We start from the raw sequence: 16,749 nt of genomic DNA, 5'->3' as shown, positions 1-16,749 counted from the left end.
CTGCCAAGAGATGGGCTAGTCCAAAGCTCTCCAACCTTTCAGGCCTAAGACCTGCTTTTGAATCTGCATGTGTTAGAAACATGTTCAGCTATCTTCTCCCTTTTATCTTTCCAACTAGTTAGAAGGGTGAAAACATTTCTCCCCAGCTTTCTGCTTATATTTTAATTAAGGAATGGCCATATCTCAGTGGGAGAGCATCTGCTTTCCATGCAGGGGGTCCCTAGTTCAGTCACCAGCATCGTCCAGTAGGGCTTAGAGAGAACCCTGCTTGAAACCCTGGAGGAGCCACTGCCAGTCACTGTAGGCAATAGATGGACCAGTGGTCCGACTAAGTCTAAGGCAGCTTCCTATGTGCTTCATTTAAAAATAAAACCAACACCCTTAACAGGAAATATCAGCTATGCTTCAGGTGCAACTCAGTTTCAGATCCTGATCCAGCAGTTGATCTAGCCAGCTAGCTAAACATCTATCCACCCAAGTCAGACAACAAAAAGCCAAGTTGCCTCAGTCACATTTCCCTTGCTGCCCTACCAGTCCCAATGGGTCCCAGCATCCTATTGAGCAGAATAATGCATCTTGCATGTTTGGGACCACCCTGCTCAATTTCCCAGGACAGGCACCAGAGCTTCCTCATCGTGCTTGACCAGCACACTTCTAAAAATCATGTGAATGCACATTTCTTTAAAAAAAAAAGTTTTAATAGTTTGTTGCAATATATTAATCTGTGATGCATGTTATCGTAAAAACAAATAACTAAAAACAAACACTTCATGAGAGCTGACAGTTGGTGGAGGGGAGAACCAGAGACTGTGAGAGAGGCAAGAGCATCCCTGCCTTTTTCCTTCTACCTGTCCAGAATGAAGACAGGAGCTGAAGAGAGGGAATGGAGAAGGTAGTAGAACTCCCATTGCTTTGGTTCAATGGGGACCAAGATAGAACCTCTTGGGTGGCTAAGGACTGGGAGGAAAGTGGCTTGGCCCCAAGTGCTCCAAACCCCAGCTGCTACCTTTGCTCCAGCAGCTGCGGAGAGAGTGCCACTGGGTCTGCAGGCCATGAGCAAGAGAGAGTCTGTGGTGGCAGGTCTGGGCAGTGTCTTGGGTTCGAGACGGGGCCCCCAGTTCCAGCTCCATTGGCCAGGAAGAAGGTACTGCCAAACTGACCGTGGAAATGCTGAAATTCAGAAGACAAGGGAGGGGCAGTGCCTGGGGCTATAGCGTGATGACCGTGCCATCCTCCCGGAGGCTGCCTGCTCGGCTGCCCCGCATTGGGCTGCCGCTGCCGCTGTGACTGTTCAGGGAGGGCAGCGAACCCTGGGAGCTGTAGAGGGACAGGCTGTGCTGCAAGCTCTCCAGGAGGCCGCCATTGGGGCAGCTGGCAGGCAAATCACTCTCAATCACCAGGTCACCCTCTTCGTCACTCTCGCCCTCTGCTGTGCTGCAGTTGCTCAGGTACTGGGAGGCCGGGCTAGGTGTCTGCTGGCTGGGGGTGCTGTCCGTGGACACGCCAGAGCTGCCCGAGGCCTTGCTGCTGCGGATCACGTTGTTGCGCTGGTTGGCCGGCTTGACGGTGATGATGAGGTTGTGGCTGTTGGCCACCATCATGTCCGTGACCTGGTCCAGCGACTTGCCTGCCACATCGATGCCGTTGACTTCCAGGATCTCGTCATTCACGGCCAGCAGCCCCGTGCTTTCCGCCAGGCCCCCCTTGACCAAGCGGGAGATGAAGATGCCGGGCACCTTCTCAACCCCGTGGGGTGCCACGCGCACGCTGACCCCATCCCGGATGTAGAAGCCAAGGGGCTTGTTGGAGCCATGCTTGTGCAGCCGCACCCGCCGGTGGGTCTCGGGCAGAATGTCCACATCGATGATGGAGGAGATCTGACGGAAGTCCTGCGGCATGCCAATCAGCAAGTGCGGCTTTGCCCGCTGGTGCACAGGGCGAAGAAGCCCCTTCTTCTTCCGCTGCAGCGAGTTGGAGGCGAAGACGCTGGTGTCGGCTTCCGCTGCAAGAAGGAAAGAAAGCAAAGCAAGCACAGATCAGATGGGCAGGTCTCCACTGCTCAAGCCCAACCCTTGTTCCCCAGGTGTCAAATATCTCCCAACTTCATTGAGGTTCTACTAGCCACCATATTCTACCTCCATTGTCAAGTATCAGTGTGCCTTTCAATACCTCTTGCTGGGAATCACAGGCAGGGAGAGGGCTGTTGTGCTCATGTCCTGCTTATGGGCTTCCCATAGACAATATGCTGGCCACCGTGAGAACAGGATGATGGACTAGATGGGCATGTGGTCAGATCCAGCAGCCTCTTCTTATGTTCCTAGTCCTCTCTCTGTCCCCTGTGCACTCATCCTGACTTCAACCCAAATCAAGGGCCATCTCTAGGATTAATAGTGCTTTAGGAACACACCCCTTCCACCTGCCATGATCAGTTTTGCAGCATTACCAAGCCCAGCGCTTCTTGTGCAGGATTGCAAAACCTGGCTCTGCAACAGGACCTCCTGCTCCCAGATTTCCCCAGAAATGCCCATGAAAGGGGACAAAAACTAGCTTTCAACAGTTTTCCCCTGACTGGTATGAGTGTGGTGCATGAGTGATTTAACTTAATGAACCTAACTGAGTCTCGTTCATTTCAATGGTTCTACTCTGAGTAAAAAATAAAATAAAAACTAGGGAGAAATATTTTTTACCAATGCACCACGGACTTAACAAACTTAACACTGAGCTGCTGAGTTTAGCATGGCACCCAGGACAAACACCCAGCTCATCCCCTGTTTTGTTCATATCCATAGTTCCTTTCTTCATTGCTCTGCCAAACACATTATTGATTTGCTTGAATATTTGTATCCCTACTTTCCAGCTCTTTAGGACCCCCAAGTTGTCTAGATGATCACAGACACAGTGTCAGCTACTGCAGAGGTGGTTGCCAGGCATTATAAATTTCTCTCATACCAAAGAAGGCTTTTCAACAAAACCTGTCTGCGTTTAGCCAGCTGATCTGTATCCCTTGGGAGCTGCTGGTTCTCTAACAACCTTGGAATTTTTGAGACGCTGAATGTTTTAGCATCATGGGAGTTAATAATGTTGCATGACAGGAGAAACATTTCCGGTTTACAACATCTAAATGCAAAAGTGTCTTTTTGGCTGGGGAGGAGGGGGGAAGTGGGACACCACTGTTTTGTGGTAGTAGTTTATATATAAACCCTGTGAGCAAGGAGCAGTACCAGAAATAACACAGGTTGAGACCCCAGTGTGCATTACAGAGAATGACTATATTTCCATTGAAATGTGAATGGCTCTTGCGGCATTCCTTTTATAGTGCTCCCTATTGCCAGGGACGTGGGGTGGAGAAAAGGGGGGAAGTTGATCACACTTGGGCCCTGACAGATCATGACCGTGAGTGATGTGCCACTCCCTTGTATTATAACGCCACATCATTAGGCACCAGAAGGCACAGCCAATGCAAAATGCTGAGCAGGTCTCATTCTGCTCAGTAGTGCTGACTCCCTCCTCGCACACTTCTCTACCCAGGTCAGATCCTGACCCATGCCTAGATAGATGTACCTGCCAGTGCTGGAGAGGGAAGAGGAACCCAGCCCCTTCTGGGATTACCCACTGTATGCCAGGCTGGGATTAAAGGGGATATGAATAATTCAGTTTTAATCACACTTTGAGCTGTACTCTGCAGACTTAACTCTGTCGCTGCCAGCTCAGGCTCTGGTGTTCTCCTGCAGCAAAAGCAAAATAAAGGCTGTTCCAACAGCCAGACCCTAGAGCGGAACCTGCCAGTTTCCATGAGGTGCCCACATCTGAATTCCAGGGGAATTCATCAGGAGTAACCAGGACTCAGAACACACAGGCACAGATCAGAATTGGCTCTGAAGATCTGGTGCTGAGAGGTAGTGGGAGAAAGAGACGGGAAGACAGAGGCAGAGACCTTGTCCTCTTGCTAATTCCATATGCTAATTTATCAAATGCATGTTAATCTAAATTGGTTTCAGTGGAGTAAACAGACCATCACAAACATACACAGAGCAGGAACTTGATATAAAATACTTGGGTTTATTATTTAAGATTGTCAGTCCCACATGCTAAATCTAGTAAAAATGCATTTAAAGATTGAATAAACTGGAGGAGAGGAGAAATATGTCCTTTTAACCACCCAGTTTTGACCCTGCAGCAGGAATGGGGACCCTCCAGGTAATGCTCACTACATCTCTTGCCATGCCTGGTCATTAGCCGTGTGGGGTGAGGCTGATGGGATCTGGAGGGCCACCGATTCCCCATTCCTGCCCTAGAGAGTAAGCAGAGACTCTTAAGAGCTCTCTCTTCTGCACTGTGAGAAGCATATCATGAATGTCCTCTGTGCAGTCGACAGGCAGAGGGCTTCAAATGACCTCTTATCAGTTTGTCACTACAGAAAGGCGAAAGGCATTGTTATCTCAAGATAATATGACTTGAGAGGACAGGCACTGCAGAAGGCTGAATTAAGAAGTTTTGGGATCTGCAGAAAACAGGGTGGCTGACTCAGCAGGGGGCACTCTTTTCTACTCTGTTTTCCTCCAGGGATGCCTGCAGGGGACCCCTCTACCATCTGGGCACTATTTGTCACTGCATGCCAACACTGCAGGGAATGCTGTAGGGACATGAGAGATACTAAAGAGCTGGAAAGGCTTGAAGGGCTGTCAGGCTGGAAAGAGTCTCCTTGCAAGGAAGAATTTGCTCCCTGGGGCTGCAACAAGGAGAAATCAGCTACAGACAAAAGGGAGAATTTGCAGTTCGGGTGGGGGAAGAGGGATTCCTCTGAGATGCCATCCAATTCAAGAAGTCAGAGACAATTAGTCATATGGGTTTTAGTTGATAAACAACTTGTTTTGCATAAATCTGCACATGGGTAAACAGAATCATTCTGAGGATGATGGGTTAAAAAAACTACAATTGCAGTGGGTAAATTGGGCTTTCCCAACATGCTGCCTTCCAGAGGTTTTGGATGACAATTGTCCAGTTGCCACTTTACCTCTTCCTTGTCCTGTTGTTCCCCCACCCCACCCCCGTCTTCCTTCATTGAAATAAATAAATATCCCTGTGTGCACACCCTGAAGAAATGTGCTGTCCATGCCTATGCATTGCACCTAGCTGGATGGACAGTTCACCCAGCCCCCTAAAGAGCCCAAATATATTTGTGACAAGCAACAAAATGGACTTGAAGAAACAGGAAGAGTCTGAACAGGTCTGTGGTTTTAGTGCTGTTGAAATATCTGTAATATCTGAGAGAAGTGAGGCACCTGGGACCTAAACTCGTACATACTTACACACCCCACCGCAATCCCAGAAGTCGGTGCTAGCAGAGTTTTGGAATCCCTGCACAATCTACCCAGGGGAGCATGTCCAATTTCACAGCCTGGTCCCTGCAGCTTTGTAAATTAAGCCCACAGAAGGAACCGGCCCTGGTCTCAAGCTCTCTTTTTATGAGCCTCCGTTCGCTTTTTTAGTCATTTGCAGCGTGGAAGACAAAAAACAACAAGAAGAAACCCCCAGCAACAACTAGTCATTGACAAATTTATCTTGCCTGGTTGCCTGGAGAAGACTCTGGATTGCCGCAGGAGACCAGATGGGTGATGTGTTTACAAGCCTGCGTCTGTGACAGATGGCCATGCACAAACACCAACACACACTCAACAAAGTCCGTGTACTACACAGGACAAGAAACTTCTCAAAGTGGAAGGGAGAGCAGCCTTGGCATGTCTCTATCCTTAAGTGGCGCACCCCTTATTCTACAGAGCTTGTCAGATGGAGCTCCAGAGTTATAAATATCACACAGTGTTTTTGGCGCAGCGGCTTATTTTTAGCCCAGGGAGACTGTGCAGGGCTGTGGAATCTCTCTCCACCCAACCCCACCCAGCAACCAGTCCAACTAGTGCCACCTCAGGTTTTGCAGGACCCTTGAGCAAGAAGCCCTTCGTGGGCCTTCCTCCTGGAAGAGGTCCTCTCTCCTTTGCACCTTGCACCATTGCCCAGTCAGTTGCCCTCTCTCTCTGAGCCGAATCTGCAGTGCTGCCCAGAACAAGAGGGACAGCAAGGTGAGTGGAGAGTTCTGACCCTTTTCCTTGACTGGTGATAGAGAATAAGAATAAGAAAATTTTTATTATTTATACCCTCCCCATCTGGTTGGGTTTTCCCAGTCACTCTGGGTCTCCCCTGCATGCAGAAGGTCCCAGGTTCAATCCCTGGCATCTCCACGAAGGGCTCAGATAGACTCCCGCCTGAAGTCCTGGAGAGCTGGTGTTGGTCAGTGTGGATAATATTGAGCAAGATGGACAAAGAGATGGAAGATTCCTATCTTCCTATGAGGAGGAAGAGCAGCTGAGCCAGCCGAGGAAAGACCTGGCAAGAGGTCCTGGCAAATGCCCAGCAATGCCAATCCTGGTGCCAAGCAACCAGCATCATTGTACTTGGCAGCCCTGTAGCATCTTCTGTGCTACGAAGGTGGCCAAGAGCAAAACCGCAGGGCAGAGGAGAGCACAGGGGGCAGAGGGAGGATGCATAGGGTGCCCAGGTGTCCTGCTCTACAGAGGACAGTTTTGTCCACCCCAAGTCCAATTCAAAGATGAAAAATCATAAGGGCGGGAAGAGAATGGGGATCAGGGGCCTCAAAGTCTCCCATCAACAGTAAGCACTTGGACAACAGACTGAGCAGACGCATTTATCACCTGGTTGCAGTCTTCCGCACTACGGTGACATGCATTTCTATTTTCATCAAAGTAATTATTTCTATTTTTTAAAAAAATCTAAACCTGCATCTACACAGATAAATTAGCATATGAACACTTTATGCAAATTGGCACTCTTCTTCTTTCTAAAGCAATGCATAGGTGGCCAGCTTAAGGATGCACTTCAAGTTCTGGCTTAGCAACCTTCGCTGGGCTGTGGCTGGTGAATCAGCCACTGAGCAGGAGGCTTCAGGTAAGAGAGGGAAAAGAGGCCTTTCTTACGGCCATTTGCAGTGGGTGTTGAAAACATCAGCAGCAGGCAAAAAACAAAACCAGGCAGTAACGGCTCCTCTGTACAGTAGCCTGGATATTCCTGGGTGTTCAGCAGTAACTCTGGCATTGTCCCCAATGTCTCATTCATCTCTTTCCTGCGACCTGCCATCCAGCCCTCAGAAGAAAAGCTTCCAGTGTACAAAAACAGATTTGGTGGCTCAGTAAAATAGGCTTATGCGGTTTGCCTAATTTGCATAGTTTATTCTGACAGGAGATTTTTGCACTTTTTAAAGTGTCAAGTTTCACATGCTCAGAGTATTTCTTGCTTTATTATAACGATAATTTGAAAACTGCCCTCCCCAACTTCTATCATATCAGGAATGTAGAAGCAGTTATAAAGCATGGAATGGTGATTGGAATTGTTTGGGGACAAAGAGCAATGTTAACTGTGCTTCAACAACTGGCCTTCAAAAGTCCACAACATTCAGGTTCTAAATTTGCCTTCCTGCACAGGTTTGGGTCAGGCTGTCTCTAACTGGTTTTGACAGTTTAATCTAATCTGCAAACAAGCGGGGGGTGGGTGGGGATGATTTGGTGAAGCTATTCAAGGAGTCACTGTTTTAATTAGTTGTTATTGCCTTATAAAACCCAGAAATAAGCCAGTCTGGAGTTCCTGTGGGTTGGCTGATGGAGACGATGCTCAAGAAAGCAAATGCATTTCTCATTTAGAATGAAAATCTGCCCTATCTGCCGCCCACTACTAACCTTAAGAGAACATGAATGGGCAAGATGGGGGAAAACAGGGAAAGACCAACCTGGACCCAACCATTAGCCAAACAGAAAGCATCTATAGGGAGCTTGCTCTGTCCCTCCTTGTGAGAAACTAAGAAGTTGTGTCCGGTTGAGTTAGCTTTTTTCCCTCCACCCGTCCCAATCTCCTTTCCTTTTGTGCTGTGTCTTTTAGAATGTAAAGTTGAAGGCGGGGGAATCTTATTATTGATTGTTGATGACACAACCTTGATGGCAGAAAGTGAGGAGGAATTAAAAAACCTTTTATTGAGGGTGAAAGAGGAGAGCGCAAAATATGGTCTGAAGCTCAACATCAAAAAAACGAAGATCATGGCCACTGGTCCCATCACCTCCTGGCAAATAGAAGGGGAGGAAATGGAGGCAGTGAGAGATTTTACTTTCTTGGGCTCCATGATCACTGCAGATGGTGACAGCAGCCACGAAATTAAGAGACGCCTGCTTCTTGGGAGGAAAGCAATGACCAACCTAGACAGCATTTTAAAAAGTAGAGACATCACCTTGCCAACAAAGGTCCGTATAGTAAAAGCTATGGTTTTCCCAGTAGTGATGTATGGAAGTGAGAGCTGGACCATAAAGAAGGCTGATGGCCGAAGAATTGACGCTTTTGAATTATGGTGCTGGAGGAAACTCTTGAGAGTCCCATGGACTGCAAGAAGATCTAATGCATCCATTCTTAAGGAAATCAGCCCTGAGTGCTCACTGGAAGGACAGATCGTGAAGCTGAGGCTCCAATACTTTGGCCACCTCATGAGAAGAGAAGACTCACTGGAAAAGACCCTGATGTTGGGAAAGATGGAGGGCACAAGGAGAAGGGGATGACAGAGGACAAGATGGTTAGACAGTGTTCTCGAAGCTACAAACATGAATCTGACCAAACTGCGGGTGGCAGTGGAAGACAGGAGTGCCTGGCGTGCTCTGGTCCATGGGATCACGAAGAGTCGGACACGACTGAACGACTAAACAACAACAACAACAACGTAATTATGGGAGCCTTTTTTTGGCTGAAGAGTTAGGTAAAAATACTTTAGACAAATAAACAAAGATGCTGTTAGGTGAGATTCAGATACAGGAAAATCTCATTTTTGTCCTTTAAATAAAATTTGGACACAGAGCGTTGCTGTCTCAGGACTGCAAAAATAATTTCTGGATACTGTTCCTTAAAACATATCAGTGTTGTCTCTATTCAGCAGGGCCCTCCGTAACACTCACCAAACTGTTCTGCCTTTGAAATGGTTAGGAAATAATCCATTGTTTTAATATCTGAATACCATCAACTTAGGCACAGACAGTGTAATTCTAACCAATTCTGCTCAGAACCAAGTCCTATTAAAGTCAGTGGAGCTTACTCCCATGTAAGGGAGTGCTAGGATTGCTTACTTGGGAGAAAATTCTACTGAGCTCAATGGAGCCTACTTCTGAATGGACATGGTTAAGATGGCACTGATGTCCTCCATCACAGAGATCCACAGCCTGAGCATTAAAAGCACCACATGCACAGCACATTTCACACTTCCACAATTACACTGTAGGTGTGCAGAATCTGGGATCTGGCACAAAATTCAATTTCTGAATATTTGAGCTTTTCTTTGCCTATTGTATTTCTTTGCCTACCCTGTCTTTCATCTGTCGCAGAACTCAAAGCAGCATACATGAGGGGTTTCCGAACAGTGCTACATTTGCTTAGCTTCAGCAAATGCACTGCATCATGTGCCTTTGTTGCTGTTGCTAAAAATCAAGTTACTAGTCCTTCTACCTACAAAGACAAACTGAAAAAGAAAGTGCATAGAAGCGAATGAAGTTTGACTAGCCAGAGGAGGGCTGAGTGGGACTCTTAGTTATTGATGGCAGTTTTGTTGCTCTGTTCAGTTCCTTGTCTTTTCTCCCGGCTAGCAGAAATTGATTAGTCTCTCTCTCTCTCTCTCTCTCTCTCTCTCTCTCTCTCTCTCTCTATCTTGCACTCACATACAAACTTTCACACCCACAAACACAGAGAACAAAACTGCCTATATCTTATCTTATTAGGAGAAGTTTTTAGCATACTTCATTTCTAATCCTGATCTCAAGGCATTCTTGCCTCTGCAGGTAATGGTGGTATTGTGGTTAGATCATGATCTAGGGCAGGGGTCTGCAACCTTTAAGACAAAAAGTGCCACTTGGACCCGTTTCCGAAGAAAAACAACAACCTGGGAGCCGCAAAACCATTGCGACATTTAAAGCATGTGCGCCGCTGCCCTCCGATCTGACAGTGGGTGGGAAGGTGACGTCGGGACGGTGCGTGACTAACGCACGCACTGCCCCCATGCGACGTCACAGCCAGTACAGCACCCGCCACAGTGGGGAGTGTCGGGGCGCACAATGCGCCTCCTCCCCTCGCTAGTATCCGCCCCGGAGCCGCGGCAAAGCTGTAAAAGAGCCACATGCAGCTCCGGAGCCACAGGTTGCAGACCCCTGATCTAGGGAAATCCAAGCTTTCCCTAGATCCCCAAGCCAGCTACAGCCTACCCACCTTGCAAGGCTGTTGTGAAGAAAAAATCAGTGGGTGAATAAAACTATGTATACTGCTCAACACTTCCTTGGGCGACGGGCAAGATAAAATAAAGTACTGTATTTTTCCGTGTATAAAACTACATCCCCCCCCCCCAATTTTCAAGTTTAAAATTGGAGGTTGTCTTATACATGGATAGTGCATAGGGGGACTGGTGCTTGGTTCATTTCAAAAAAATAGGCGTCGTCTTATATACGGGGCCGTCTTATACACGGAAAATACGGTAAATAGAATAAATTAGCTGGATTAAAATGAAAGTGAACTCTAGCCCCCTCCTTAAGAACCTTCTTACCACGTTTCTGGATGATGATCCGGAGCAGAGGATTGGCAGATGACAGAGCCTTGTGGTAATTGTCATCGTTGTTGATGGGCAGCAGGTCTCCATGGATATCCGTATACCCAAGCAAGACATCCACGCAAGGGATTTGGTGGACTCTCTGGATCAGCTGGTAGAATTCCTGGAAGCCACCCGCAGTGGAGCGCTTCATGGCAAAGCGGCGATACTCAGCATCAAACTGTGTAAAAGGAGATGGGGGCCAAATGTAAATCAGCAAGCTGCTAACACGTCCCAGCAAATTCGGGGAAAGTCTTGCAAGACATGGCAACTGCCAACCTTACTGCTGCCAAAGGACTTTGGACTCTGCTTCAGTAGGTCAGTATTTCCTCCCCAAATCAAGGTTACCCTTTTGATTTCTCAGTCCTTGTCTTTAAGGGGGGGCATGTAGCATTCTTAACAGATATGCCAGGGAGTTAAAACTGCTAGCTTTAATGCAGATGAAGTCAAAACTGCTAAAGTCTTTTATTTTAAGAACACAACTCCTGGTAAGTAGAGTACCAACTCATTTAGAAGTGGTTATAAGGGATCAGTAAGCTCCTCTTCATGCATTTGTTATCTTGCTTGCTCTCATCTTCTCCTGGGGTCTCTGCTAGGAATGATATGCCTCCCATCTCCACCTGCACAATGTGCAGGTACCACTCACAGTAATATTTACACATGGCCAACTACTTGAACATAACGAATGAAGTGGAGAAAAAACTCCTATTTACTTCAGAATGTACCAGTTTGAGAACATTCTTTAACTGCAGATACATACCTCAGTCATGTAACCAAACTATCATTTGGGGTGAGAAACAATAATATAAATATATATATATAATAAATATTATGATTTGTTATTATATTTGCTGTTGCTTTTCTTTTATCTCATTATTTTCATTGTGCAGTTTTGTTTTTTAAATTGGAAACTGCTCAGGGTCTCCTTTGGGAGTCCAAAAGGTAAGGTAGACATTTACTAGAATTGATCAATCAATAAACGTATTGACAAATTTATATACTGTATAAATAAAGAGCTTTCTACGTGATGGCTTCTCCCCACATCCCCCCCCCACTGCAAAAAAGGAGAGGATAGTTTTCAACACACTGTTGTAATGCTGAAAGAATTACAAGCAAAAGGATGCAGGTTCAAACTCAGGCATCTTCCAGTAAGTCTAAGAAGGACTTCTGCCTGAAACCCTGGAGAGTCTCTGCCTGTCAGTGCAGGCAATACTGAGTAAGACTAACCAATCAACTGACTTGATATAAGGCAGCTTCCTCTGTTCCATCTGAAACTCAGAGGTATTGCTCCTAATTAATACAGACACACAAAGGAAAGACAAACCTAAAAGGGGAGGGGGGGTAGCAAGGAGGATGCTGCTCATATAGGACACAGAAGAGCAGAGGTGAGAAACCTGTGACCTTCCAGATGTTAGATGGCAGCTCACATCAGTCCCAACCAGTACAGTGGTACCTCTGGTTGCGAACGGGAGCAAAACGCAACCCGTGTTTGCACATCTGCGGGTCGCGATTCGCCGCTTCTGCACATGCGCACGATGTCATTTTGCGCGTCTGCACATGCACGAGTGGTGAAACCCAGAAGTAACCCTTTCCGGTACTTTCGGGTTGCCGCAGGATGCAACCTGAAAACGTGCAACCTGAAGCAAACGTAACATGAGGTATGACTGTATAGCCAATGGTCAGCAAGGATAGGTACTGTAGTCCAGCAACATCTGGAGGGCCACAAAATTCCCATCCCCGATGAATAGGTAAGTGCATTGTGGAAGGATATGTCTAGAAGCAGCAGGGAATATTTTTGGGAAGGTGCCTGGATTTCCTACCATCCATAAGAAAGGGTCAGATTTACAGAACTGTGAATGCCCAGCAGCATTTCCCTTTCCAACTTAGTTCTGCCCCTTGTCACCTCCCAGCTCCCCAATTGAGCCTGTATGAGTCTAGGTGCACAAGGCAGATCACAACTTTTGAAGCAGCTTCCTTCTTCAGTGGGGTGTGTGGGTGGGCAACCTTTTTTCTGTCAAGAATCCAGCAGTGGGCAGGCTTGGAGTCAAAAGTGGCTGGGACCACAGTCAAAGGTTGTTGGGGACACCCTCATTTTCCCCAGTTTCTCCTATCCTTGTCAATCATATGAAATTGGGCCAAGGGTGCAGGTTTCCCATCCTCTGCCCTACAAGAACAAAAAGACACCTAGGCCAGCCAGGAGAGAAGCCCAAGAGAGATGCTGCATTGTGTGGATTGTCCCCCCGCCAGACTGCGTTTTCACAAATCATGTACTGTTACAAAACCTTATCTGAAGGACCCCACAAATGGGGCGAATCCCCAAATAAGAGAAATACAGTGGTACCTCGGGTTAAGTACTTAATTCGTTCCAGAGGTCCGAATTAACCTGAAACTGTTCTTAACCTGAAGCACCACTTTAGCTAATGAAGCCTCCTGCTGTTGTTGCGCCGCCGGAGCACGATTTCTGTTCTCATCCTGAAGCAAAGTTCTTAACCTGAAGCACTATTTCTGGGTTAGCGGAGTCTGTAACCTGAAGCGTATGTAACCTGAAGCGTATGTAACCCGAGGTACCACTGTAACATCAGTTCTAGTAGGGTCGAGAGCAGGGCCGTAGCTAGGGGGTGGTGAGGTGGTCCCCTGCCAGGGACACAGGCGAGGGCCCCCCCCCTGCAAAATCGGCTTAAAAGTATGTCCATAAATATATATCTATAAATAAAAATATTGATTATTGCCTCATAAGAAAAAGTTTTAAATAGAGGGTGAATTAAATGGGGGGTGGGTTGGAGGAGAGGTGGAAAGAAGAGCTAATTTGTCTGTGGCTGGGGGTGCAATCTGGACGGTTCTGCCAAGGGCGCAAGATCATCCGGCTATGGCTCTGACCGGGAAAGAGAAGGACAAAAGCAGGTGAAAACAATACCAGGCACTTGCTCCTATTTGAGCTGGACTATTCTATCCCCCTACAGCAGGGGCAGGAAACCTGTGGCCCTCCAGATGTTCTTGGACTCCAACTCCCATCAGCCCCTGCAACCATAGCCAACGGTTAGCAATGATGGGGGCTGCGGTTCGGCAGCATTTGGAGGGCCACAGGCTTCTTGCTTCTGCCCTGCAGTTTTATTGACTGATGAGTTTTTGATATTGTCAGATTCTAATTATATTTGGAGGCCGTTTTGCATACCAGCTCAGTATCCTCTATGCTGACCAATGGCAGCTCTCCAGAATTTTAGGCTGGCACCTTTCCCGGCCCTACCTGAAGATGTCAGGGTCCAAACCTGGGATCTTGTCAAAGGATTTGTGTTCTTAAAGGCAGGATATACAGTGGTACCTCAGGTTAAGTACTTAATTCGTTCCAGAGGTCCGTTCTTAACCTGAAACTGTTCTTAATCTGAAGCACCACTTTAGCTAATGGGGTCTCCTGCTGCTGCCGCGCCGCCAGAGCACGATTTCTGTTCTCATCCTGAAGCAAAGTTCTTAACCCGAGGTACTATTTCTGGGTTAGCGGAGTGTGTAACCTGAAGTACATGTAACCTGAAGTGTATGTAACCCGAGATACCACGTAAATTAGAGCAACAAACAGCCTATTAAAGCCAAACAGGGAACCTTGCATAATGCCTGCCAGGTTATTGCCACACTCAGCTTGGCGTGGTCCTCTGCTCTGACTGCCACCATCTCTCCAGGGTCTTAGGCAGAGGTCTGAACCATCACCCAGACCTTTTAACTAGAAATTCAGGGATTCATCCTGGGACATTTTGCATGCAAAGCACGTGCTTTACCAAATAGCCATGATTCCTCATTGGACTTAAGTCAGGGGATGCTCCAGAAATGCTGTATATAATCTGAGGTGTGCCTGTCTGTCCCAGCCAGTTGCTTGTGATAAAATTCTGACCCTCTAAAGAGAACAACAGATTTAATCCCAAGGGAGAATTGATGTCAATCGTCAGTAGAATTCTAAGAAAGATCAGTTGGGTTCTGCAACCTCCAGTCTGAAGTTGGAGATCTGTCCTCGCGTTTGCAATGCTTATTTGGGGAGGGAAATATATCGTAAAGATTCTCTCTCCATTCTCTATTGCTGCTCTCTCGAAGGCACGTTAATAAACCCAAGAAGACTGAACTGCATACCTGCTGACCCACCGCGCATCCCACCTCCCTTCACTTCCAAATCGGATTTAACGCTGGATCAATATCCGGCTCCACCGATTCCTTGAGGCATCCCCTCGCTTCCAGAAATCAGCTCAGCATCCCTCCGAGGCCCGATGCTAAATAGCCACGGGTCTGATGCCCGGTTCTGGTGCTCCCGGTTCTGGTGCACCATTGCATAACCGGCGGAGAACTCTGGCATCCCTCGGTTCCCTTTCCCGGGAGAAGGAGGTTTTCCCGCACACATACTCCGCATCGAAGGCAGAAATCCCCACGGATCGGAGCAATAATCCTCTGCTGGCAGTCTCCACACTGCCGAAGGATTGGCGGGGGGGGGGCCAGCATAAACAATCGGCCAGTTCCGCCATCCACTAGGCCAGGCTAGACGCGCACAGCAGACACCCGGGACAGGAAAGAAAGCGGGGGTGGGTGGGGAGTGCGAGATGCGTCGCGCAAGCCCGTCCAGTCGTGGGGATGGTGCAAGCCTGGCGTGGGGGGGGGGGGAGAGAGACGGTGGCGGCAGCTGCCCGGTGCACCTGCTGCAAGCCGGATCAAGGCTGCCCCCAGCAGGGCGAACGGGCCCCTGGCGTGACCTGGGCCCCAGCGACATGAGGGGAAGGGGGCGAGCTAGACGGACCTCGCGTTTGTGGGTCTGGAAAACCACTCCCGAGCTGGAGAGGCTGCAGCTCTGGCGCCGCCGATGCGCAGAGCTTGCCCTGCTGCTGGTGAGCACATTCCCCCTCTTTCTCCCGGGCAAATCAGCAGCAACAGATTTGGCCCCCCCTCCCTCTCTCTACCTCGCCGCCCCCCACCCTGGGGGCGGGCGCGCTCACCTTGCTCTTGACCTCGATGACAGGCTCCGGGCTGCGCGCCGGTGTGCGGTGGTGCTTGGCCATGCTGCGCCGGGCAGGGCAGGGCAGGGCCGGCTCGCTCCTCCCGCCCCGCACTGCTACTGCTGCCGCTGCTCCACCAGCAGAAACAGCAAACAGGAGAAGGAGGCGGAGGCCAGGAGAGAGAACTCACCGGCCATGACGTCAGCCCCCAGCAGGTTGGGGGGATGCCGCGCGATTGGCGTAGGCCGGCCGAAGAGGGCGGGCTCAGAACGTCCGCGGCGCAAGGATGGAAGGTTGCTGACAACGTCGCCTAGGTAACCGGGGCCCGGGGCGTTCCAAGGTGTATCCGACGGCGCGAGATCAAAAGGAGGGCGAGTTGGACGGCAGTTCGCGCGCGCGCGCGGACGCTGGGGGAATCCGCCTCCCCGGGGTTGTCTGGCTGCTACATGAGGCAGGGAGGTCGAGACTTCATTAGTTAAGTGCTGCAATAGCCTCTGCTTGTTGCTTTTGTTAAGAGCGTCGTTAGGGTTCAGAATTAACAGCAGATGTAGCTGCCGTTGCTCTAATAAGTGCAAAAAGGGAGGTACTGCCTGCAGCCTCGGAGCTCAAGACAGCTGCACACGTTCGTTTTGCAGCCATTCTAATGAGAAACGCAGTGGGGAAGAAAGACTGATAACCTTCTGGCTGCCGTCCAAGCTCTGCGTCGGGGAAAGATGGAACATGAGGGGCAGGACGCCGGTATGGGAGATTCTCAGAGCCTTGCCAGTGAGTAGCAATAAGGAAATGGATTGGAGGCCCCTTTTGGTGGCTGGTGCACATAAGCACTTTCTGGCAGCAGAGAGACCCATACAAGTGAACCCACACCCCATGAAGATGCATGGGCACGACTTCTGTGCTACTCACGTGTCACTGTGCAAGTAGTATATTCTGGAGTTGCAAATATAGTGTAACTTTCTTTTGGGTAGCATAACTTGATTTACACTCAGTGTTGGCTAGCATATGACAATCCATTAGATGTGCATTGAATTGAACCCACCTTCCCCCCTCCCCCACCATCAAAAATATGTTGATGTACTAGAGCAGGGAGGCTTTACGTACTGCTGATAAGTCACCTCA

General features: G+C 48.6%; 1 protein-coding gene across 1 annotated transcript; it reads right to left on the bottom strand.

The window, feature by feature from the left end:
• Positions 1-676: 676 nt before the first annotated feature.
• Positions 677-16,385, bottom strand: PARD6A (par-6 family cell polarity regulator alpha). The gene is made up of 3 exons (XM_083452560.1): positions 15,634-16,385; positions 10,628-10,850; positions 677-2,002 (listed from the first exon to the last, which is right to left on the bottom strand). Exons 1-3 carry the CDS (start codon positions 15,694-15,696, stop codon positions 1,209-1,211), a joined length of 1,080 nt encoding a protein of 359 aa, XP_083308686.1. The 5' UTR covers positions 15,697-16,385; the 3' UTR covers positions 677-1,208.
• Between the last annotated feature and the right edge of the window lie 364 nt (positions 16,386-16,749).

The sequence above is a fragment of the Podarcis tiliguerta genome (assembly GCF_965153285.1).
Source record: "Podarcis tiliguerta genome assembly, chromosome: 8".
In the NCBI taxonomy this organism is placed as follows: domain Eukaryota; kingdom Metazoa; phylum Chordata; class Lepidosauria; order Squamata; family Lacertidae; genus Podarcis; species Podarcis tiliguerta.
The sequence above is the reverse complement of the archived record's forward strand: the minus strand, read 5'-3'. Positions and strand labels throughout refer to the sequence as shown.